This window comes from Rissa tridactyla, chromosome 6, assembly GCF_028500815.1.
Source record: "Rissa tridactyla isolate bRisTri1 chromosome 6, bRisTri1.patW.cur.20221130, whole genome shotgun sequence".
Lineage (NCBI taxonomy): Eukaryota > Metazoa > Chordata > Aves > Charadriiformes > Laridae > Rissa > Rissa tridactyla.
Window position 1 is genome coordinate 21900013 of NC_071471.1, and position 26358 is coordinate 21926370.

Sequence of the window (26358 nt, forward strand, 5' to 3'; positions counted from 1 at the left end):
ATCCACAACACTGACTGTTCATAATGCAGTTTTATTTTTTTTTCATTTGTACAAAAACAAATATAAAATTTAAATCCAATAGAAAGTGTATACTAGCAATGACAAGTTTACATTACAGTAAGACAGGACAATGCGATGTGTACCTAACACCACATTAGTTTTAAAACTCTCAGTGATACATGCACTATATAAAATAAAAATTGCTAGAACTTTTAATCTATTTCTACCAAGAATATCCAGGTACCAAGACACTCAGGAACCAAAAGTAATCTTGATAGGCGGTATCTACAAAATTAGACCTTTTCCACACACAAGAAGAAACCAATATTAATAAAAACGTTTATCATTCTTTGTTAAAATCCTCTCACAAAAGCCATACATAAAATTCTTAGTAGATACAGAAAAAGCTCAAAGTTTGTTAGCATAGGTAACCATTCAGTAGTTTAGAGAATCTTTTAGACATTTTGAAGAGATACTGTAGTTTTCAATCTGTATTTTTACCCCACAAAGCCAGAACTACGTCGACTCCTGTTTCAAAACCTAGTCAGTGGTTAAAACTAGCTCTTGAGTGAAGTCAGAGAGTAGTGTACAAAATATTTAACAGAACAGGGGTGTGTCACATGAGTCTGTTTACTTCTTGAAGAATGTCTTTTCCACATTCAAGGTTTGTTTATTTGTCCCATAAACAAGATTGTACCTGAGGGATGAAAAGAAAACAAGGATTACCACAGTCTGTAAATACAGTTAAAGCATGAAGTCCACAGAGCACAGCCAAGCCACCTCGTCACAGTCTTGTCTAGCTTCCCTCAAGCTTGCGAGCCCAGGGAAGTGTACGTTTGGATAGGTGGCCAGCTCATATTTCTAGAGACACACAGTTCTGTCAATGCTCTGTGGAGCCTGGGGACGGGGACTGCTGCCAGGAGCCTACTCTTCCCCTGGTGCTGGCAGCTGCCTCTTGTTCCCTACTAACTAGCATATTTATCATCCGCGTGTCACTGCGAGAAGTAGATGAGTTATTCAAAGTAACTGGGGCAGCTCTGCTCTAGGAGAGTCAACCCATACTGCAAAGAAATTGTTTGAACACTCAACGTCTGTTCACAGCAGGCTGGGGCAACACCCTAGGTCCCCAAAGCCCCTATTCTAGCCTTTGCCCTAGCACTATTTTACTATCCATCACAAAGCTGGGTCCTATTCACCAATTCACTACCAGAGTTATTTCCTCTCCATTCAGGGGAACTATGAGTATTAAAGACTGTTCTTCAGGTTTATGAGCCTGCCACGCTTGTTTCTTAACTTGGCAGCCAATACTTATATTTTTTCCTGTTCCGAGTTGTATTCCAAATAAACTAATATAATACTGAAGGCATAAAAATATACTTGCAGGGTGTTTTTTTAAAAGCGATAGTTATTCAAGTAGCTCCAGACTTCTTTTGTCTCTGTTGCATAGCAAATATTCAATTTCTAAGCAAAAAAAAGTACATACAAATGCTGCTTACCTGTAGGATTGTGCCTGATGAAAAATACGAACGGCCTGTCTACTATGAACCAAGGAGGGGATGACCTGGCTATTAAAATTGCAGCTTGAAAGAAAGATAAAGTTCAAAGTTAGACAAAGCAAGCACTACAACACATTGTATACTCTACCTCAGTGAGGTTTCCTACTGTATACTAGAAGCTTGCACAAGTAGAGATAAATGCCTAAAGCCTACCAACTTGGACATTTAAAGCTGCACAGGTTACATGTTATTCTTACAGGAACCATATTAAAGAGGCAATACAAGACCTACAGAAAGCTGAAAGGAATTCTTGGGTTGTCACCCAAAGGACGTAGTAGCTTAGTCCTCTTTGCCACCTGGATAGCCAGGAACATTACATTGGTGACCAAAGTGTTAGAAGACACTTTTCCAGAAGTAAGCCTGTTTATATTCCTTAGAGTATACCAATGGTATGATTAATACTGGCAAGTTGGGATTTTCCTGAGAAATTACGTGAAATCCATCAACTGCTCTGGTCTGAAGTCAGAGCACATTCCTGCAATGGTCTCCAAGTGGGCTATCTTTGCTCAGCAGTATGGCCTTCTAATACAGTTTTCCCTGAGTCTGACAGTTATCAGTACAGTTGCTTACTTGTTGCTGCAGAAGCTTTGGTTCCATCTTCACTAACTTCGATTTTTGTCTTTTGCAGAACATGAGATACATGAAGACCTTCTGTTCCTGAAAAACCCAAGGAGAAAAGCACTTTCAGTAAAACTAACAGCAAGAGTCATGAAGTACCATGCAGGTGGTAGCTATGCTAGCACAGCTAAGAGTAATAAAAACTGCTGCAATCCTGCTGAAATCCTGAAGTTAACTAAGTTAGTAATTACAAAAAAAAAAAGGGAATAACCTGTCTTAATCCTCCCCATTTACTAGGTTTTCTTATGTGATGGTTTAAGTTATAGAGTCCACTTGCATTTTTAATTTAAAATTACTGAAAAAAAAGCTATCTCAATTTGAGCTCCCATTTATCTCAGTGTTGTGAGGAAAAAACCTAAAGCACTTGGCAAGACACTTTGCTTTCAATGAAACACAGGAATTTGTTTTCAAATTAAGCCAGCACAAGGCAAGCTTTTTTGTTAGATCTCTCTGTAGAAGCTAATCGGGAGTTTAACGGAAGCAGAGAACAGAAATAAGATAACATTTTAGAGCCATCAGTTTAAACGTGTCTACACCCCATTTTCAAATACTAATATTCATAGCTCTGGTTTGGTCCAGTCCCTTAAACTGGGAATTCAGTCCTTGAGCTTTCCTACAGTTCAAGAAGTAGTCATTAAATACATACTTCAGGGAAAAGTTAAATACTGCAGTTGCAGTATTTGTTATAATTTAAGGTATGGTATTGTTAGAAGTCCTGCCATAGATTTTAGACAATGCTTGAGACCCTCAGGGCTGTAATATCAAATCTTAAGAAGCTGCCCAACATGATTTACTGCTGTAATGCACTACAAGGGGAAAGAGGCCACTGCAGCCTTCAATAGAAGCAAGCAGCCGTGCTTGGCTGGCTACAAAACAGAACTTGCTCCAATGTCATGGTAACACTTACCCGAGACAAAACAGACAAATGCATTGGTAAACCAGTATTTTATTCAGTGCCAGAAACTATGAATAAGGACCACCATGAATTAAAAAAAAATAAATAACTTACTTGTTATTTTTGCAAAGTTTGCCTTTGACTGGTCAAACATATCTGTAATACCAAGTGCTTTCAGAGGGTCCTTTAAGTCTGTTTCTGCTACTGCTGTAAATCTAGTTGGAACAAACAAAAAAGAATGCAGCAGTATTATGCAGGAAAGTTGCCTTAAGCACTCTGTTTCTCCTGTATCAGAGGACATAAACATATATGACCCCCAAGACGTTCCCCGAAGGAGTAATGGATTATATTGTACTTACTTAGGTAAAATAACCTGCACTCTTTTTGCTACCATAGTTGTCATCCAGCTTCCTATTGTTTTTGTGCTGATGTGAGGAATGATAGCAGAGAGCGGTGTTGTGCTTTCAGTAGGCAGAGCAATCAACATGCTTATCATTTCACCATGGTACGGCAATTCAATGATATTATACCAAAGCTCATTTGGAGTACTTGTAGTGCCTAAAAAAAAAAAGAAACAAAGCAAAGCTAATGAGCTGTAATTCTTACACCCTTAAATCTCTATTTTACCTTTAGACACCTACTGCTATAAGAGTCTGTTAAGAAAGCTTTGCCCATATCTTAAAACTAACTCTAAATAAAGTCACAGATTGCCTGCCTTCCTGCTAGTCAACCCTTCCAAAGCAGCATGGGCTCTGTACAGATGCTAATTTGAAAAAAACAAAACAGAAACCAAAAAACAAAAGCACAGACAGGATGACACCATGAAGTAAATACTCATTTGCGTTTGACATGCATACTGTTTCCCAGACAAACCTCATCAGCCCAGAGTGACAAGCCAGCTATGTTAGAAATCACCAAGTCTGAAGTAGAGAATCCCCCTGATTCACAGATCTCAGCTGTACCAGAACCAACTGAGCACCGAGAAGCAAAAAGCAAGAAAGAGCAGCAGACTATCTTTCCAAACTGAAGAGATCTTGTAGACAAGCTTTTTCCTCCAAGAGTTATTGGAAGAGCTCCCACTTGAAGCACTCTGTTGCATTTACTTCATTTTCTTGCTTAATAAGGGATCTCATTAGGAAGCAGTCTTAAGTCCTTCGAGGCAGTGGAGAGCAGCCACTCGGAGGCAGCGGGGGAGGCCAAGCAGATGAGAAGGAGTGAGATAGCAACGCCTCTGTGAGTTCCTGCAAGTGCCGGGAAGGCTGTCTTTGAGCAACCTCTCCTCCTCCAAGTTCCCTTTGGTTACTGGCGTGTGACTGGAAAGCAAATGCTTTTTATAGGTGTTTCAAGTGAAAACTTGTCAGTTTAACTACATACAGGGTTTCTGGGAAAGTTTTTGGATAGCAGTAAGATCTTATTATCTTTCCCCTTTCTTCATGTAAGTCTGCACTTGTCAGCCCAAGCTGAAAATCGACATCCTCATTAGAAATTTAATCTTGCTGCCAGGGCCATGCAACCTGCCTTGACGGAGCTCATATTGCTAGAAAACTGGCAGTGTTGCACATATTTTGCAGTAATTGTGTCAACCTTGGCAGTGTGATTATTTCTGTTTATTATGACAGCAATTCTCAGACTAGGACCCACAGATCAAAATACTGGTTGCTTAAGCCAGGCACAGGACAGTAACAAAAAGTAAGAGCAAAATACTACTTTCCTGATCTGCTACGTGCTACTGTCATTACTCCTGAGGCGTATCAAACAGGAGGGGTGTTCATCTCCACAGCCAACTGATGGGATTTAAGATGCTTAAGAAATTTAAACTTTTTAAGAGATCCCTTTGCAAGCATAAAAAAGGTAGAAGCCCTGTGTTAGGTTATCCAGAGATACCCAACCTAAAACATGTCCTAACTCAGCAGTACTTCTTTTGTACCTTTCCCGCCTCCATAGCTTTTCTAGCTTAAACACAGGCCAACCTAATGGAGTGTTTAACCAGTATCAGAATCAAAAGTCGAAAGCCTTTAAGATAATAGTCTTGCTAAAGCTCATCTTAATCTATGAGCTTCTTTCAGACTCCACAGACAAGCAGCACACACTGCAGTAGGCTTCCTCACCTCCCCCAACTCACACTTTCCACCAGTCATCTCAAAGCATTACATTACATCTGCCCTAATATGGGGGTTTGGGACAGAAAGTTACAGCTGTTTACTTTAATACAAATCTACTAATTTTAGTTGAGCACTACTGACAGTAAAACTGGGTATTTAAAAGCACAGCGGGTCTTGGTTTCTGGGTTTATAGCAAATTGTATTCTCAGGCCTATTTCTCAGCCTGTATTTAGCCTGTTCCAGCACTGCTCTCTTCTTGGAATAACACAAGAGAAGATGTTCTTTTATCAGAGCTTCAGTCTTACTTTGGCCAATAAAATCCTCATAGGGCTGCAATACTGAAGCTCTGAAGTACACTGTCAGTCCCTGTGGCAGCTTTGAGAGTCTCTGATGGAAGTCTGGCTGAACCTGCTGAACTTCTTTTCACTTGTGACTTGAATTTGAAGAGCAGCTTCAAGCCTTGAGAGATGTAGCCAACATACTAACCCTTTGCTCCTCTGGCTCCCACAGGACTGGGGACTGTGCAAGTTCTATTTCTTTATTATACAGTAAAATATACATTGATTCTACTCCAATCTTTCTTTCATACACCGCTCATGGCCAGATAAACCTCAGGGTTCTTTTTTTTTGGCAGTTTTCCTTTATTCTCACCCCTTAAAAATAAAGGTTTGTTCTTACTGCAAAGCTTAAGCAACATGCAAAGTTCTCAGTTTGTGTACTTTAGATTTTCCTTTTTAAAGACAACAGGATAAGGCAAGTACTTTGACAGTGTATTCAGCCTTAAGCAACTGTTAAATATCTTGCACAACAAGCTCATCCATACCTCAGCAGCATGAGATACTTCTGAAACACAAAGCCTCCTACATCAGCTACAATGAGCAACACCATTAAACACCACAGGTACAGCAAACTCTTGTTTCAGTTTGAAGGAAAAGAGCAAATTTTACAACCATGGTTGGTGGAAGTGGGAATTACTGAGCTTACCGCAGCGGAAGATAGATAATTGGGACAGCATAGGAACTTGGTAAGTCTTCCCATCAGCTCCATAAAATGGACGTTTCTTTGTATTTTCAGGTCGAAATCGTGACTTCCACAAGCCCTTGAAATATACAGCATTAACAAGAACCAGTCTGGTCAAACTGCCATCAATGTCATCTGGAGCTATAACCTGATCAATCATACCTAAAAGAAATAAAGAAAACCTGAGTATTTGCTGTCATAACGCTGGCCAACTCTTCATTAAGAACATATTACTTTAGGCCTCTTGATGGGTGAGTGTGCCAACACCTCATGGGGCAATACATCTGAGGTTCCTAAAGCCAACAGTATTCTTTGTCAAAAATTGAACCTTTGGGATAATTAGAAAGCAAATGTATCTTGCTTATCAATAGACTGATGTTATAACTAACAGGGCCTTACCCTCTCCAGCATGTGAGCAGATCTAAGACTATGTTCCAGTGGTAATAGTTTCAGCTGAAGCACCCCCCCATTCGCACACTGCTTGCACCATTGCTATGCAAAACTGGTGATGTGGTAGAAAAAGAATTTGACAGCCTCATCTCGAATACTACATCCCACATCATTAACACACTCCTCGCATGCAGGAGGCACTGGTTTTGACTCCACGGGACAGCAAACATGTAGTTCATCTGGACTATGACTATGTCACAAAACACGATCTCTGGCTTCAGCATATGTAAGCTTGGCAACTAGATGCCAAGAAGTTTGAACCATGAGAGTTCTGTCAAGGCAGGGTTAGTTAGAAATTCTCCACTAAACATGACTCCTAAGAACACGGCTGTATCTTGCAAGAGTTTAGAGCAGTAAGAGCAAAAGCTGAACTGCTCTACAGCTTTCCACAAGTTTGATTTACTGAGTCAAACAACTGACTTGCTTGAAAGCATCTTTTATGTTTGAGAAAGCGCCAAGAGAACACTGCTTAGATTTCTCACCAGCTGTATGAAGACAAAGAACAGTAGAAGCTCCCCTGATCCCATGGGCAGATGGACACACACACGATACGCTTCCCCCAAGGCTACCAGACAGGCACATCGCTGGGGCAGCCAGACTGAAGATTCCTGGCCCACCAGCTCCAAAACATCACACTAATGCCAGCTTAAAGAGAGCTTTCAGCTGCACAGCAGAGCTACCTTCCCATCTTTCCTCAGTATTTCCATCCAAATCAGAGAGGTCTCAGACACCACCATGCCATGCACAAAAAGCACTCGCCAGTACTCACCCCTTGTTTCATTTTTCACCCACTGGTTGATGGAATCACATGCTGCATTTGGGTCCTCAAAGTCCACACTCTTGACACTGCACTGAAACACCTCTTTGTTCCTTGTAACAAAAGGCACTTCCATTTTAAAGCCACTCTTTGCAAACACTGCATTAGCAATTGTAACAATGTCTTTATTCTTTTTTGAGACTATGAGCCTGTTTATCTTCTTTAACGCTTTACCAACTCCTAGTTGGAAAGAACAGCAAGTTTAATTTAGAATAAGATGATGAACAAACAGTTACTTTATACGCAACTATTAATGACACGAAAGTTCAGACATTAAGTGCCAGACTAGAAAAGGAGACCAAAGCAGGCATTCCAAGGGGCCTTCCAAAATACCCATTTCTGATCTCTTATCTGAGGAATGCTACTGTTTCCCAGCAAAAACATGACCTTCACTGTGATGCCTGCTGCCCCTCTATTTCTCTGCTCAGAATGCTATGGACAGTGCTGGGGATAACACTGAGGTTCAAGTTTTCATGTGGAGCTACTAACCACACTCTCGCACAGAACAGACTCTTCCAAACTGTATTTCCTGTCATACAAGCCCAGGTGACCTGTCAGTTCTGTGACAGTGACAAAGGAAGTCAAGGGCTCAGCCTGCTCACTCGGAGCCAACAGGTCTGCAGGATTATGCAGGTGGCCTTCAATCTCAGAGTGCAAAGCAAAAGTTGTTTTCTCAGCATCCTTCCTTTCCATTTACTGGAGAATAGAGGAAGCTGTTGAGATTTCTACAATAAGATTCAAGTCAAGTCTTAGTTTCCTTAAGGCTAGGCCCTGGCCTAAATCAGCTACAAGCAGGAGTCAATCCCTTAACACAGGAACTTGCCTTTACAAAAGGAAAAAGGGAAAGCAGTAGATTCCAGTGCTTACAGTCAAGATCCTTAGGACCTGAATGCAGCTCCTATCAAGTGCTTGCTAGCTCCTTCACTGGACATGAGAGAAGGCACACGGCAGCACAGAAGAACTGCTATGTTCACCATAGCCAGTTCTCCCCGTTGTTACAGCTTATGAATGAGTGCTTGGCTACACAGGGAAGCTATTGCCGGGCAAGCAACTTCATGGTCAACCATTGCATCTACAGGATCCTCATGTGGCTGTTTTTACAGCAGTTATTAGTGGGTTCCCTCTGTTTCCCAACACAATTTGGACAGAAACACTTCCAGACTGCTTCCTCATGTAGACAAACGTGAGATAAGAGATATGAAGGGATAAATTAGTTCAGAGTTAATTATCTTAGCTGCATATAAGAAAAAGCCTCAGATGGCTTTGCTGTTTCTTGTATCATGAATGCTTTAGCAGTACCGTTTGTAAGACTTTCTACATGTTCACTCTCCAATACTATGGGCAAATTCTTTTGGAGAACATACCATAACAGAGGTTCTCAAACTGTATTCTGTGGACCACTGGTGGTCCACGGAGCACTTGCTGGTGGTCCGGGGAGAGCTGGCTGGTCTCATGATGCTGGCTCTCCTCTTTGCTTCCAGCTGCTAAATTGCATTAAAAGACAGCTAAAGATAAATTAAATACTTTCCAACTATTACCTTTCCAAAGAAGCAGTTGCTGTAGCTGCCAAAGGACTGTAAGGCAATCATGAACAAGAGCAGAGGAGATCTGTGCAGAGATAGGTAGCATCCCATAACAAGTCTCTGTAACGAGGTACTGGCTACCTTCTAAGGAGTTTGAGAACCTCTGTGTCTCACAGATAGGATTAGAAAGCCTGAAGGCCAAATAAAACCAGTTGCTATAATGCTTCAAAATTTTTGCAAGTACTTCTATTTTGAGCATTCAAATGTTCTTAAGTTGATTATCCCATGAAGAGATTTCAATCTGCAACATTTAGATCTTAAGCCGACAAATCATTTTGCTCTACTTTAAACCCAGAACCAAAACAGCAAAGCAAATGAAGACAGGACAGCACATCATATGACAATACAGCTCAAGATTTAAACGTGCACTTACCTCTTGGAGTGTTTCCTATTCCTGGAAGGCAGAATGCTGGCACTAAGATGTTAAGTCTTGCTGGCAAACACTCACAAGAACACTCAGCATGCAAAGTAAAGCAGCAAGAACCTTCAGCCTACACCCTCTTGAGGGGCAGACATTGGCAGAGGAATATAACACAGATGCATGCAGTGTCAGGCACAGAGACAAGCAGAAACGGCTGTTTCAAGAAGAGGGCACTACAAGAGCTACAGATTCAGGGATCCTGACAGCAGAAACACAAATGAACAAAGCTGAAGAGCATCAACGTGAAAATGTCAGTTGTATGGTTAGAGTTTACATTGCTTTCAGTGTGGCAATGAGAAATATTCTCTTGCCCTGCTATTTAAGGAGTGGCACATTAAGGGCTGTTCTGCACAGCCTGAAATGGGGTACTGCAGCCTTCCTGCATAGTGCTGGCAATGGACTGCCATCCACATTGCTCTGGAAAATCAATTTTGCAAGGACGAAGGTAGTTCTAGCCAGGGCCCTGAAGTCATTAACAAAGCTGCTTATAAGCTAGTTTGGGTATATGTACACGTCCATACTCAAATTGCCAATTAACTTCGAGCCTGTGCATTTTGTGCTTTGGTAAACAGCGTTAATTGGTGTATGATGCAATCCACCGCACTTTGAAAGCCATCTCAAAACAGCACGAAGATTCTGACAAAACACACCCCAAAACCACCTCCGGAATCACTGACCATTTACGCTGTATCTCATCATAGTTGTCAGCTGCTTCTTTGTCTTGCCATCAGCACCCAGCTGCAACACCCCCAGCACCGATGCAATACCATGAGGAGAAACGACAACATTGTCCTGAGGCTTAGCTTTCACTATCTGATTGAAGACCTGGATTCCAACATCAGAGCTAAGTTCCTCCAGAGGATAAAAACTGAACTGGGAACACACAGATGTTAAAGTCCCAAGAACAAACAGAAGTGGGAAGTGCCAGTTCATGATTTCTGGTTGGAGGTACCTGTAAGAGAACAAGAAGGGAAAGTTACGTCAGCTTTCATAGGTACAGCGTTCTTATTTTCAACTTAAATTCTTACTTATCTAAAGAGCGGGCAACACCATTTACAGAGCTCTGGCAATGGGATTCACACCTGCATTTTACTGCTACCAGTATTTTAGGTCTAGGGGTTTCTAGAAGCAGAGACAGCCACAACATAGCTAGATATCAGTGACTATATTAACAGGACAAAAGCCACCAAGTTGGAAGACTACCTCTCACCACACACACGTTCAGTTACTTTTGTGTTTCAGTTAAATGGAATCTTGGCATTCTATTTAAACTGCCCTTTACAATAAATTAGTGCTAAGAAGCCTTGTGGTATGGTCCTCACCCACTAAAATGTGATGCACAGTACTTTTTATAGATCATTTCTGCAGTGAACAGAAACGTGTACACATATGCAAACAGACCTTCTGTTGTGGGAATTTACACCTGCCTAGAATAATAAGAATTAGCTGCATAATTGGCATTTCCCACGATAGAGGAAAAACTTCTACATTTTAAAACGCAAGGTTAAGTTTGGATTTTAGCATGTACTTTTCCACTTCAGAAAATTCCGCAGCTCATGAGCACAGAAGGAAGTTCACATTCAGAATGGGCCAGTCTTCATCCGCAGATCTAAGAGAACTCAGTTTCGTTACACCCATGACCGCCCAGGGACTGAGGCACAAGCAGCAGCAACAGTTTGTTCAGGACCTCTCGGCAACTGATTAGAGGACCAAGCCCCAATCTTAAACACTGGGTCCTGTAACTACTAGGCTGTTTTTCCTCCTCGTGGAAGCACATTCAACCCCTTTTTTTGTTAGGGCAAACAAGTACTTAGAAGAACAATCACACACTAATCTCCTATTCCATGAAATTAGGTTCCCTGCTCACCGTTATGCAGTTCCATCACAACATTTTTATTTTAAGACTTTTCAGTTGCACAGTTCAAGAGTCCTGATTTCCATTTTGAGACCAATGAGTGAGCCTGTTCCCCCACTGGGCTGACTTTGGTGCTCCAAGAGTTAGTCTCTCAAACATGCTGAGGAGTCAACCAGATCCCTAGTCCACTGAAGGCTTGTCAGGCTGCAGAAGGTATACCACTGATTACAATGTCATTTGCATACCACAGGCAAAACTCCAAAGGTCTCTCCTCCCCTGGAACGCTCTGCTCAGCCTCACACACTTGCTCTTCTGGCTCCAGCAGCCCAGAGCTGGAGGCTGGCAGACACGCAGCATTCAAGAGGATGGGGTCACGCTCTTCTCAGTGGTGTCTGGTGACAGGACAAGGGGCAATGGACACAAGCTGGAACACAGGAAGTTCCATCTCAACATGAGGAAAAACTTCTTTACTTTGAGGGTGGCAGGGCACTGGAACAGGCTGCCCAGAGAGGCTGTGGAGTCTCCTCCTCTGGAGATACTCAAAACCCACCTGGACATGTTCCTGTCCAACCTGCTCTAGGTGAACCTGCTTTGGCAGGGGATTGGACTGGATGGTCTCCGAAGGTCCCTTCCAACGCCTACCATTCTGTGATCCAGGCAGGGAGAGGGTTTCAGCCGAGGTGGTGGTTATTCCCCTCGCCTGCAAGCTTGTACTGCACCAGGGAGCTCTGCCATCGCACAGCCAAGTTCAAACCGTGCTGGAGCACTCCATTACCAGAAAATCAGCTGGTATTTGTACAGATTTGTTTAATCATCTTTTAACAGCATGTACTTTAACTGGGCTAAAACACTTGAAAGTAACAAATACAGCATTTCCACTTTCTTCTACACCTTTTCAGGGGACAGAATCGGCTTTGTCAAAGTTTGCTGTCACAGCACAGCATAAACCAAATGCTGAACATGAAATAACGCAGGAGTTGAGGTATCTTTCTCCCCCAAACCCCATTCCTAGTATAGCTGTGATGAGAGGAACCTGTTGGACCGATTTAAGTTATGCAAGAAAAAGTCGAAAAGCTGTCCTACAAAGCAGGTTAACAGCCCACCCACTAATTAAGTCCTTCCCATCAACCTACTAATCCCCCAAGTAGTTTTGGGGTCACTGGAGTACAATTCCTTCCAGAGGATCTCCATACTAGCCATCAACAGGCACTAGCCAAGCTTAGTTTGAAAACTAGACTGGATTTGGCTGGCTGCAGCCAAGAGCTGCAGGAGGAAAACCCAAATGCCACCTGCAGCAGGTTATGTGAGTCACTCCTAGATTTGTCCCGCATCTCACACCACCAGCTAGAACAGGCAGCACTCATGGGGAGGACTAGCAGGCTGACAGGGAAAGTGAGCCTGCACTCTTATTTTATTAAAAATGTTAAGGAATATTCTTAAGTGTTATTTGATTCCGGCACAAACCAACCACCTGAAACCTGTAGTTTTGTTCTCAGGGGGAAAGCTTCCCTCTCACCCAGGCAGCAGCTCTACGCCCACAGCAACGCTGCCTTGCAGGAGGCAAGTATGGTTGCCACTCCCAGAGAAGGTGGGGTTTGGGTTTAAGGGTTTTCTTTGGTGGTTTGGCGACCATCTCTCTTCCCTACCTGGAGACCCAAGGGGCAGTTTAAACAAAAGTTCTTAACCCCAATATTAATCAGACTTTTACCTTTAGCTAGTATCTTCTCAAAAAACACCCCAACAAAAAACAAAACCCCACAACTGTGAGAGATTCTTAGTAGATGAACCTGCAAGCAAGCAAACAGTTAATGTTGGTGCAATACAGCCTGCCCCATGTAGTGATGGAGATGGGGACCATGACAGACAAGGCAATGGGAGCACACATTTTCAGCTGTAATTTGAAAACCCTGCTTTTGATTGCGGCAGCTTCACCTGATCCAGCCAGCAAACCAGAAGAGATTGGGCTATTTTGAGCACCTCTACCCTTGATATGTTACACTGCCAGAAGTCTATTACGAGGGCAAAGACAGGAGTGACACTTCCATGAAACCAAATAAATGACAATGCAACACTGTTTTATGTACTGCATCTGCACAAGTCTAATTGAAATCAGATATTTCTCTCTTCTTTGCCTTTACCACAAGATATTGCGAGTCCCAAGTTTTCACTCCACTGGTGACAGCCCCTGCCAGACTCAGGGTGACAGCTACCAAGAGCCTTGAATTTCCCCCACGACACTTGTGTGAAGCCTTGTCAAAATCACCCGACTCTGCTCCCAAAGCCACTGCTGCAGGATTTTGGGTTTGCTTTTTTTTTTTGTTTCAGGGAAAAAAAAAAACAAACCAACTTTTTACCACCTCCTGCACCTGGCTTCCCCAGAGGTCTCCATGCTCACCTAACCTCTCCCTCCTGCTACGCCATTAAAGCGGGTTGGTCTCCATTTTGGAGCACAACATCTAGCAGATACCTCCTCAGTAAGTGAAACAAAGTTGTGCAGTGCCCTGAGCACAGGAAAAAGAGTAAGATGTTTTTTTCAGCATTATTTAGAGAGCAGTCACTTCTTGGCCCTGCCATGCCCCTTGTGCAGCTTAACCAGCTGACTGAGGAGCTAATTTCACCTTGGAGCAGAAGTGACATTCATGTTATTAATACTTCTGGCACAGATTTCAGTGTATTCAACTTCCATGCAGTTCAGTAACAAGAACTGCATTTGCATATCCTGAAAGAAAGAAACAGCTTAAGTACAGTGCAAGGAGACAAAAAAAAATCCAAAAGGATGTAGGATGTGTAGGATGGAAAACAGTTGACCTGCTATGCAGAACACCGACAAGCTTTCAACAAGCTTTCATAATGCTGAAGCTAAAAACCTAGTGATAGTTAAATTTGACTCTAATGCTTCAGAAAGCCAAACAAAAATACAAGCTAGGCATTTCTTTGCCTATGACCTTTATATTTTTATAAAGTTAACCAAGAAGGCAGAAGGTGTATAAGCAAATTCATTTACATAAGTGTGGGCTTTTGAAAGATGCTGGACTAAAAATAAATCCCTCTTCAAGGTAGGCTGCCCACTTCTTAGATGGAGAACTTATAGGAAGGAAGGACGACATCCCACAACTTAAACTTTCTGGAGAAAACAGATGACAGTATCATGCATTCAGCTGTATGAGGGATGCTCACGAGGGTAGGATGCCCATGGCAGCGTACCGAGAACTCCATTACTCCCCCTACCTCACTGAGTCCTGCACACCACGCTACGTTAGCGGGTACCCCCTATATCTAACCGCAGAGCCTAGCTTAAGCCACTGCGTATTTTTAGCCAAGCAGTCAAGACAGGCCGAGAGCTGTGGGGAAGGCAGGGAAGGAACACCACAGCATGCCCTACCTGCACAGGTAGTTTTGTGTTGTTCTGTGACAGATGATGAAATGTCTTCAGGCTACCAATCTGCGGATGACCTCAGCCTCTGGTCGGTGTTGCAAACACCAACCCTCATATACACTAGGCAGCACGCTCACCTCGCACTAGGCTCAGCTATTCAAATCACCCACATAATGCATAGTTTAGGTTTTTGGCTGAAGCTGTTATGGAGGTATTTATCTCAACATAGAGGACACGATGCTTTCGGCCTGCGTTTACAGAATGCTTGGTAAAAAAGCAAAGTTGAATTAATATGGACTGTTTGGTGGAGCAGGGAGAAGTTACGTCTTCAGCCTCAGGCACAAGAAGCTGCCGAACACGGAGAGCCTGCTACAGGAAAGAACTATCTTAGGAAGGACTTCGTTTTCAGAGCGCCAGACGGAGCTGCTGCACTCTTCCCGAGAGAAAGAAGTTATCTTGGTTCAAGATCAGAGGCGAAAACATGAACTGAAAAAATACTCAGATTTAAAAATGTAAGTTGGAGAAAAGACCTGTCCCAGAGAACCTGAAAAGCACTTTGAAGTGAACTGAGAAAGAAATAGTGATATAGTTCATAGATTTTTAGATATCTGTACCGACTGCACTAAGTACTCTAGGTATGTTAGTATCCTATGAGACATCTCTAAGTGTTTATTTTGAAGCCTGACTTCAACAGCAATAAGGTATAACCCAAAATGTGCATTCTTGCAGGTGCAAGATGGATTCTGCAGTTTCTTTAAAGATGCATCAAGCGTAAGGAAGTTTAGACACCAGGCTTCACTTCTGGGAAGAGCTGTAACCCAAACAGCAGCAAGCACAGCTAAACAGAGTAAACCTAAAAGGCAGAGTCTTGCAGCATTGCTGGTCTTGCTGTATCATCCCCAAAAGGCTCGGAGCTCCTGACCCCCCGCAGAAGGCACCGGGCAGCCCGTGTGCCAAGAGAAACTCGGCCTGGGACAAACGTTCGGGGACTTCTCCAAGTTGAGATGTCACTGTTTCCTTGTCAGTGCCATCTGTGCTACTAATTTAAAAGTCTTATTTCAATTGACATGCGAGCTCGAAGAAAGAGGTTTCACTTCAGGCATTTAACTAACTCTCTCCAGCAGGGCTGAATAAATACTCAACCAAACTTGTTAACAGTCATTTAAGGAGCTGGCTGAGCTCACAGCAATTGTTTCTTCAGAGCAGTGAGACCACTCTGGTTGCAATGGGAAGGTCACATGCTGGGTCTTGTTTTTTCAGATGATGCACACTTGGCAGCATATTAAAAACACTCCAGCCTGCTGGTAGGCTTCTCCTCTCTCTCTCACAGGTGTTTGCAACTCCCCTTCTGCCTAAGCCTCTTATACCCCAAAGCTTTCAGCTTCAGTATCCTCCCCTACCACGCTGCTTGGCCTCTGCTACATCTAAACACGCTTTTGTGTTTGGAGCAGCAGGATCCACGGTCAGAATGCAGGCGAGTTCAGAAGTGGCTTCTTCCACACGACAGACCTATGAAAGGTTTTGTCTTCCTCCAGGTTTTCTGGTACATCCCAAATGTTGGTTCTTCCCTTTTGTCTAACAACCCTTTCCAGTGCTTCCTGCTTGAAAGAACTGATGAAAAACCCCACGCGCATCCTCGTAGATACAAAAATAAAAGCCCTGTTATATCAACATGTCAGGTCACGTGAAAAAAATTTAGCACAACAAAACAGATTTTTATTACTCAATACCTGGAAGGTTTAGTATCTGCAGAGCACTACAAAGAATGGATGATTGCTAGCTTTTGAACAGCTCAGTACTTAGGTTGCTCTGAAGAGGAGTAAGTTACTGTCAACATGAGATAAACATAACTGGTACACTGAGATAAGCTGGAAGTTTTTTTAAAAAAACATTTTGTATGTTAAGATACTGGTCTGACTTCAGGCACTACAGTCAACGCTGTACACATGTGCAAAGAGCATGGTGCTGGTTCTGAAGCTTTCCTCTCTCAACCTTAATCCTTTCTCTGCTATTTCTAATTCTCTCCGTTTGTTAGTGCATTTGTGTTCGTTTCAAGATGGACCATCTCCATCTGGAACGCCTCCCTTTCAGCTGTGTCCAACCAGCCTCCCCTGCCAAGGGGGAATTTCCCAGCAGAGCACCGGCTTGTAAAACTGGCTGGCCCCAGACAGGAACCATCTCTTTGTCCAAGCACAGCTCCCACATGAGCAGAAAGTTAGAGTTTAGTGGTTCTTTATGAAGAGTCCTGATCTCCCCTTCTTGGGAGTCTCTGTTTAGCATGAAGAACAAACAGACGAGGTGCATTTAAACTTTCTGTAGCTTCCTGGCTAGTGTCTCCTGTTCATAAGCCTGATTTTCCCAACAGTATGTGTCTTCTACAGCATTCGGTGGTGGTTCATGGTAGTTCACTACAAAGACCAGTTCACATCATGCAAAGTTGACCAGAGACAGCTTTTCGTTTCATCACGTAGCTGTAACCATACTACAACTACACAAGCACTATTCAGAGTTTCAAGAACACAGACAGGCATGTAAGTATTGTTTGCTTTTACTTCCATCCCTCATTTACACATAATTAAAAAAGCCAACTTGATCTCTGCTTCATGAAGCAAATAGACAGCTTGCTGATACCAACAGGGCAGTGGGCTTATGGAGACAACTCTGGGACTTTACAGTTCTACCACCATTTTCAAATTTTATCTGTGTTCTCTCATTACAACAGGCTCAACAACTATTGTTAAAGGTTCTGTATGTTATTCAGTCCTGTATTTAAAGCAGAGTTTCCACAGCCTTCTCTAAGATGGATTATCAAGTCTTACAGTATCTGGAAGATTAAAGAGAATTATGTTTTTAATTTACTGGTGTCCTTTTATTAAAGAAGGGGTTCGGTTGATCTTAAGTTCTTTATGCAATGTGGTTATTTTAACATAATGAAGAAACAGCATGGGACAGTCAGCCCATCATGACTAATGCTGCAGAACCAGTTTCCCAAAGAGACGCAGCACAGTGATGTTTCACAACATGGCAGTGAGACTGTACCCTCTTGCTCTAGATTCGCCCCAGTAGAGGGAATGATGGTTCAGTGATTAAAGCATTTGCCTAAAACTTACCAGCAGGTTCATAACCCAGGCTCCCATTTCAAGTTTTTGTGGAAGAAAAGCCTCATGGAACCACAGTTCCCACATTTACTGTGCATTAACAATGCTCATTATGCAAGCACAGGCTCATTAGGAACCAAAGGCAAACCTACAGGATTGCAAGCTCCCATTAATAAGATATAGGGTATTAACTCTTTGGAAATGGGCAATAAGTACAGATTTATGAAGTAACTCCACAAGGTGCTGGACTAACAACAGCTGGTGTCTCACCAACTCAGGTGTCCCACCAACTCAGGTGTCCCCCACTACCACCTTTACTTTAACCCCCACTTCTGCTATAGTATCGGTCCTTCTTCTCTTCCTTAAAGAATATTAAAGTGAAACCCAGTACCCTTATTCATTTACATTTGTTGCAAGACCCGTCTGATACCAGGACTCTCACACCTCTACACCCCTGCACAGCAAACTGAAATTTACTCCTTCTCTCCCCGGGTGAATTTTAATCTGCTGGTCAGAGGCCTGTGCCCCATCTCCTGCACACAGCAGACAGTAGAAATAGCCTTGTGGAGATGGCTCCATGGCCACTTTGAGACTGCGTGGAGAGCTGTGCCTGGGGCAGATTGAACATCAAGAACCTCCCAGTACACATCTCTCTTCAGAAGGGTGAAGATACTAATACCTGTTGCACTCAGACCTAGAGAACTGTCAAGCAAAGAAAAAAAAACACTTTGTAAAAAATAATGAAAGCTAAAGACATAGAATCGAGTCCTGAAACCAACCGTGAAAATTCCAGTAGAGCTTTGCCAAAGCATGTGAGCTGCTGCAGAGTAGAAGACAGATGACTGTTTGCCTTCAGATTCTACACCTTTTAGGTTTAGTTTACTCTACAGAAGAGGTGCTTGTATTTCCTATTAAACAACACACTACAAAGCCCAGTTCCCACCATTCAACACCCTATGGTTCAGTCTGGTTTTACAGCAGAATTGAAAATGGGGTTTTCTGTGTAGCAATAATATTTTTGTACCCCGGCAAGCTAAGAGAGATGGCAAGATGTATCAGCCACATGATATCTAACCAAATCCTGTGCATGCTTTGGTTAGAGATGCCCAACTCACAGTAAGTAAGAGACAGGCTCTCAATCTTCCAAGTGGCCTTTAAGATACCCCACTTAAAATAACGCAAGTAATTAAATATTGCTAAGTTTTTACTTATTCTTCCTCCTACAAGAGGTAAGGCTATGGTAATAACAGTGTTGGCAGTTCTGTAAAGTTACACAGTTGTATTTGATACACTCGTTTCACCATAAAAATAAGTTGGAACAACTCCAGTATTCTCTGTTCATAACAGGAACTTATATAGGAACTTGTACTTACACAGACTCACTGACATCCAAGACCTGAAACTTTAAGCTTTTTTATCTAGGGGATACCACCATCTGACAAAATACTTGGAGAGATCAGGAACGCTGTTCTAACCATTTATTTCACTTGTGGTTGGAGATCTGCAGAGCGATAGGTGGCTAGCCTTTTATTTACTTAGTAATCATACTGTACACCACTTATAATCAACAGCTTCCTATTTGCAAGTGAATATAGAAACCCTGTTCTCATCTGAAATACTAGGTAACAAATGCAACTCTAAGTGTAATGAAGCCAAGGATTTATTAATATTTAAGATAAAAAAACATACTGATTTTCTATCTCTAGGACAGCATCACTGAAACAGACTTAAGCTCACAGAAACATCAGATAGTAGTTTTCTAGTGGACTTCTCTGAACCATTTCAGAACAAGCTTAAATGTTACCCAAAGAGGATAGGGATTATCTACATTTTTCTTTACAGCACATAGACATTTACTTATATTCATCTTTTTTCCCCTCCCCAGCTTCAGAAGCAGCCAACCACAAAAGCATCAGAACTCACAGATGCTGTAGGCATGCAGGAATCACTCCCAGTGAGGATGCAGGGATGAAGCATTGTGCTGGGAACGCTAACTGTACGCTCAGATAGACACCTCCTCAGCCATCTGCAAGAAGACTTACACTAACCAGCTAATAATAAAATTAACAACAATTTAGATGACCTGTATTTAACAAAACACATTCTTTTCATTAATCTGACCTCACTTCTGATTAACCCCACAGGTTTCTGGAAAGGCAAGACCTAAATTTCCACAGAAAAAAGGGACAACTGAATATGAACTATGCACAAGAATCCTGCAAAAGCAAGTCATGACCTGGTATTTTAAGCCATCTGATTCAGTTCAGATTGAAAGTTTGTAGGCTGAGTTGTAAGCTGCGTTGGCTGAGAAGCCTCCGCACAGTCCATCGCTATTTCTGTAATGCAGATGACGAACCTCAGCAGAGGAAGTAGGCAATTAGCTGGGAAAGCAGCCTCTTAAATTGAGCTGCCAGAGCAGCTGGAGGCCTCAAGTTTGCTTCGTTTCCGAGAAAGCTACATGAACTACTCCTTCTGGAAGATGAAGGTATATAGCAAGATGGAGACATATAGCTAACAGATAAATCCACCAGCTTCTACATAGGATTTCTTAGATTGCTTAAGGATGTAAAGTAAGAGGATAACAATGGACAAGTTAGAGGTATGTCCACTTCTCTTGATTTTGTACCTGTAACCTGACAGAGCCAAAGACAGAGACTGCCCCTCTCTTATTAAAACAAAAGAAGAAACCTCAAAAACCACTCAGAACCTTTGGCTAACAGAATCTTGTAGATCAGACCAGATGACACAGCCATCTCAGAAGCAGTGAGGACCATCACTAAATACCACAACATGCCCTTCTACAAGAATATATGTTTAAAGTTCAAGTCATTAAATAATAAGAAAAGCATTTAAGAAGACAAAGGTTGGTCAAAGCTATATAGCTGATGAACATCAACTCATATCATCTGCACATCAGCTGAACTAAGAGACCCAAGATGTACCAACATTTCTCAATACTGCTGCTGGAGACCCCAGAGTGATTTACAGCTGTAGCTTACAGTCTGTGGAGAACTAATATTTCTGACAGAGTTTCTACCTGCATGCTGAGGCCACTACATACACACAGCCTTGCACAGGAGTCTTCAGTTCATAACTCATGGACAATCAGTCTTGATGCCTTCCATAATTGCTCTTACGGCGCCAAGATACCAAAAAGAACTTCAGGCCATGGTTTCTAAAGCCCAGGAAGAGAACGGGAGGCTGCCTGAAGCACATGGTTTACATCATGTTGCTGAGTATGGTCAGCAAGACTGAGTTTTCCACCATGGGGAGATCAATCCACAAGATGAACATGCTTTCATACTTAAACCACTTTGTGGCATATTTATCAGACCCCAGCATGAGTCACCTCCTGATTTCAGCCTGGAAATATAAGCAAAAGCATCTTTCTGGCTATTCAAGGTGAACACCAAACCACTGACAAGATACAATAGCTGCCAAAACTCATTTGTTTCCACAGACACTGGTCAAGAAGAGGTACTAAAGGATAAATAAAGCATTTCAGTTAGCACTTAAGTGTATTTCAAGGCCATGACAGAAGACTCAAGAAACTATGGCTCATACTAGCATTAGCATAACATACTAAAATTGACCCATCCTCTTCCTGTCCATGATCACTGGCTCCAGCTTCAGCAGTGACCTCCTCTGTGCTTTCAGAAATCTTCATGTAGTCGAGCACCAAACTAGATTCTAGTACTAAAGAGAAGACAGGAAAAAGCAGAACACAGGACAGCTTTTTTCCATAGGATGCCAGCCTAAACGTCTGTGTAGCTACAGCTGTAGAATGCTACAGTGTCTCCTCCCACCCCATCGTTTTACCTATTGCAGAGGAGACACACCTGAACACGTACATGGTTGGACGTATTCAGCTTTCCCATGTTTTCACACACAGAAGCTATTTACTTTAATAAAAAAACTTTTCATATTTTCATAGTTCTCTAATTGACAGTTAATCTTTAAATTCATATGTAGGCCATTGGCTACTCCATGCTACCTCCTCTCCAAAGCCAAGAAGAGTCAATTCTTTGTATTACTCTGCTTATTTAAGTTGTTCGTGGTTAGCATAGGTGCACCAAATTACAAGTTACTTACAGGCTACTACTTTGCTGTAAAACATGATTTGTAAGTTATGTCACAGGCGACTGGGAGGATGCCCGGAGGCATGCAAAGATGACTGCATCCAGCAACACTTCACAGATTAGTGATGATTAATCCATCTTTTCCCCTGTCTTCCCGTGTATGAAACCTTTGACCCTAAAGAAGAGTAGAATCCAGTTAACAGACCAACTAACTGGAAGTGTTTTGATGATTAGGCTGGATTTCCCCCTAATTAATATGACAAAAGCATGCTCTCTCATGCATGCCTGTGATTAAGCAATCCAAGCGGTCCAGAGAACCCTAACTCCGGCTTCCAAGAAAAACCTTCCACTGAGCCTCAGCTTTTTCAAGCACGAGCACCGCAGATGCCTAGCAAGAATCAAAAGCCGCAACTGGCTGCACGAGCCAGGTAGATTCTGAGCCCACCACCAAAGCAACACAAATCTCTAGCCAGAGCTCCCTCTGAGCTCTTCCTTTTCTCGAGATGTACACAATTTATATGTATCTCCATTTTAATTCCTAGCAATAAGGTGAGGTAGTTATTTTTACACACAACACCACACACTTCTATCTCGCCTGAGAACGCCTAGTGGAAATTACTGGGCTCACTGCTTGACATTTTTCTGCCTAACAGTATGCTGTTAAGAAGCTTTAGGACTGGAACAGAGTTCTGACTGTGCAATTTAGAGACCCACACTAAAAGTCTCCGCACGCCACTAAGACACGCTATTCTCCTGGTTGTCAATGACAACACCAAACAGAAGCTTCAACACTTCTGTATACACCTTGAGACAAAATCCACTGCAGTTTTCTGTTCTTTTGTTTTTTTGTACGGATGTGAGTTTATATCACCTCCCACATGAGGTACGTGGAGCTATATATAGACAGTTGTCTATAGTGATGGCCGTATCACCATCCAAAAGCAAATAGGAGTTTTTATAACATCCTGCTACCTCGGTAGCAGATGCAAGGGTAATGTCCAGATAAGCAGCTTTTCATCATCTTAAGAGCACTGGCAAAATTCGCTGACAGATTATCTGACATACACCTTGTTCGTAACTGTAGAGAAGCTGTGGACTAGCATTCATTACTCAAAGTTTACTCCTGTGCCAAACAGCTGCTATTCTCAAAGTTTAATCACACCCCATAAAATGCTAAAATTCCAAGCTAGCACATCTTATATGTATTTGAATCAATCTACTTAATCATTATGCATTTTTATTTGTGCTGGTCTTCACCTCACACGCTTTAAAAGACTCATCCAATCACTCAGCAGGCACGCAGCTGCTTTTCACTTTGCTGATGGATCTCTGCAGCTTCTCCCCTTTTTTGAAACTACTCAACAATACAGCTGCTTACACCCACATACATTTTGTGAACAGTCCCTACAAAACCAGGTTTCTCATGGATTCCTGTGGAGAGCAAGGGGTGAGATTACTAAACGCTCATACTAGAGAAAGCAAAGGGAGAAGTCACCATTTTTCAGTGCAGTGAAAAAATACTCAGTCTACCAGGTTTCTCTTTCAGGAAGTTGCCCAAGAATGCAATTAAAACCACAAAAACCAAACCACGTTTCAGAATCATATGCAGGCATGAGAAAGAGGAAGAGAAACAAAGCACACTGAGGCCTCTAATCCATGGGCAGATATTCCCGAGTTTTAAGGCAAAACTGATATTTTAACACCTATTTGTTAGCACAATGGCATCTCCAAAGGTTTTATTTCTCTGTGAAGATCCTCCCGTGCTGCACAACATTGAGCCAAGATACTGAACACCGTTTTAACCAGGAGACAAAAGACTCTCTCCTGAGGTGTACTTTGCATTTCCAAATCCTCCCCGAACTCAGCACACGAAGCACGCTCCCGCATTACTCGAAAGGGAGCCAAGATAAAGAGTTTTAGCTAACCGGTTCTCTGCCTCGACACACATTTAGTGCACCAGCACCAGCTAAATCCTCCTTTAATCATACAATATCTACACCCTTTGCTCCCCGAACTGCAGTGGCTGCAAATACTTCTCTCCCATTTCTCTATTACTTGATATGCAAAGAAAATCTCGCTTACTAGCTGAATTTATACAGATACGTGTATATAGTTTTTAAAGTACCAGAAGAGAAAGCTCTCTCTCGCAGCGGGCAGAAGACACTCGCGAAGTGAGCAACTTCCAGCGCTGAGGCTCTGCCGATGAGGCCGAAGCCCGGGGCGCTCCAGCTCCCCGGCACCCCCGGGAGAGGCGCGGGTCCCCGGGATGCCGCGGCCAGCTGCCGGGGAGCGGCCGGTCCCCGCTGCCAGCGGCTCCGTCCCGGTCCCCGCCGACAGAGCGCGGGGCTACAAACCACTTCTGGTGTGCGTGTGGGGAACAACAAAACCACCCTCCTCGCTCCCAAAAACCCAACGAGAAGAAGAAACTCACCACGCCAGCACCACCCGCTCCCACCACGGCCAGATTTAGGAAACTCGTGGGCGCGGGTACCGGGCACAGCACCCCGTAGAGCCGCCGGCACCCACGACAACGCGGCCGGGCCGGCCGTTCGCGGCCGGCGGCCTCCGGCTTATCACCAGCGAAACTTTGGTTCTCCCCGCACGGAGCCCACACGCCGCACCGGCTCCCCCCCTCCTCCGCCGGGCGCCGAGCGGCTGCCCCGGGCCCTCCTCCTCCAGCCCCGCGGCGGACCGGCACAGGGACCGTCCGTCCCTCGCTCACCTCCGCTCGGCGACTTCCAGCCCGCTCCCTTCGCGGCCGCCGCTGTACTGCACCGCGCCAGTCAGCCGAAGCGCGGCAGCGCCCGGCGTTTATAGGGCCCGCCGCCCGCCCCGCCTCGCCCGCCCGCCCGCCCCTCCGCCGAGCCCTGCGGCCGCCCGCCCGCCCGCCTCGGGCAGAGCTGCCCGCTGCGGAGCGGGGAGGGGAGGAAGCGGGCAGCTCCGAGCCCGTCCGAGGGGAGCAGCCCGGCCTGGCCGTGGAGTGCCGCGCCACAGGCGGTGCCCCGTGGCGCCAGTGGCACCCTAGGGCCCGTCGTGCCGGGGACGGCCGGGTGCGGGCCCTCACCCCCAGCTGCGGGCCTGTCCCCCAACATGGCTGTGCCGCTGCCCCAGCCGCCCCGGGGTCCCTCCCGAGCCTCACCGGCAGCTCTCACCCTTCTCCCTGGGGCAGCATGGCGGGGAGAAGGGGAAGCGGAGGCGGCCGTGGTGGTGCCCACGGGGGCAAGGCCCAGCCCGGCAGGACCCTAACGAAGCAGGGGGTAGTGAGGGGATGGAGACCACCGAGGACAACGTCTCCCGCTGCCACGAGGCCCCTTCCTGGTGGCGGCATTGAGGAAGACAGGAGGATTTCAGGCAAAGGGGCACCTCCTCTCCCCACCCCGGCCTTCTTGCACGCTCCCCCGGGGCTGGGACTGCTGCACCCATGTCCTCTAGAAGCAGGGACAAGGAAATGGGTGCTAGCAGCCTGGGACCTACGCCCCTCATATGGCGCTGGGGTTTTACCCTTCACAAACCGTGCGAGGGGGGATCTGAGGGAGGCGAGCTGCTGCTCCAGCGAAACGGCACGGGAGCATGGCGGGACAGAGGTGTCATCCTGGGAGAACACACGTGAGGCTTAACACTGACTGACAGCCCCAGACTCCTCCGCTGACAAAGCACCAGAGGGAATTTCCACTATTCATACCAAAACGGAGCTGCTGACAGCCCCAGAGAACCAGGCAGTGTGTTGGTCCGGCAGAGGACAACACAGCCTTGTGAAGTCATCTCTTCTGTCCCTGTTTTCCAAAGACTTTCTCATGTGTGGCACAGTCCAACTTTGAAGAAACAGAACGAGTATGCAGCAAACCACATTTCTTCCCTCAGGAGTTTGGACTCTTCTGGATAAAAAAAAACCCCAACAACCCATCTCCTGGCAGGAGCCGGAGCAGCAGCGGTGGTAGCTGCTGGTGGTCTTTAAGGTGGAGATCCTTGTGTCCGCCGAGGTGGGCTCTCTCTGCGGAGAGCCCCCATGCCTGGGCGGAACCGAAACGCTGTCGGGCAGGATGAGGGAGGTGGGACAGCATGGTGGCTTGTGGAGGTGAGGAGCTCAGCCTCAACCAGGGCAAGGGGTATCTGGCTGAGACAAGGTGCTGGCACCAGCAGGCTGGGCTGTTGAGGAGTGGTTTCTTCATGGGCAGTGCCAGCTAAGGTGGACATTTCTTAGGCTATGTACTAACTAGCCATTTACTAACTAGCTTGGTTTTGCTATTTTAATTTAAAAAATATTGTCTTTTCCTCTTCCCAAAATGCTTCATACCATCATTTCTACAAATGCAGGTCCATTTCTGAGTTCAGAATAGAGATGAATTAAAAACAACAGCAAAAAACCCAACCTTTTGCATGTTTTTTCATATTAGCAGGGACAACCTTTGAGTATCGATTGTCTCTCATGGATGAAGACAGAAAGCTGCGTAGACCGTGTCAGATCTCCTGCCTAACTGCTTGACATCA

The 26358-nt window shown here is 44.2% G+C and overlaps 1 protein-coding gene across 5 annotated transcripts; it reads right to left on the reverse strand.

Moving 5' to 3' along the window:
* Window positions 1-11: 11 nt before the first annotated feature.
* On the reverse strand, window positions 12-24694 carry SERPINE2 (serpin family E member 2). 5 transcript variants are annotated; one of them, XM_054205257.1, is made up of 11 exons: window positions 24593-24667; window positions 21884-22045; window positions 10140-10414; window positions 8823-8942; window positions 7411-7638; window positions 6156-6353; window positions 3429-3627; window positions 3184-3284; window positions 2127-2213; window positions 1497-1580; window positions 12-697 (listed from the first exon to the last, which is right to left on the reverse strand). In XM_054205257.1, the coding sequence occupies exons 3-11, from the start codon at window positions 10393-10395 to the stop codon at window positions 660-662; spliced, it is 1311 nt and encodes a 436-aa protein (XP_054061232.1). In that variant the 5' UTR covers window positions 10396-10414; window positions 21884-22045; window positions 24593-24667; the 3' UTR covers window positions 12-659. The 5 variants fall into 5 exon arrangements, with proteins under 5 accessions (XP_054061232.1, XP_054061234.1, XP_054061231.1 ...); XM_054205259.1 differs by lacking the exon at window positions 21884-22045 and having other exon boundaries at window positions 8823-8939; window positions 24593-24694; XM_054205256.1 differs by lacking the exon at window positions 21884-22045 and having other exon boundaries at window positions 24593-24694.
* Window positions 24695-26358: the final 1664 nt, after the last annotated feature.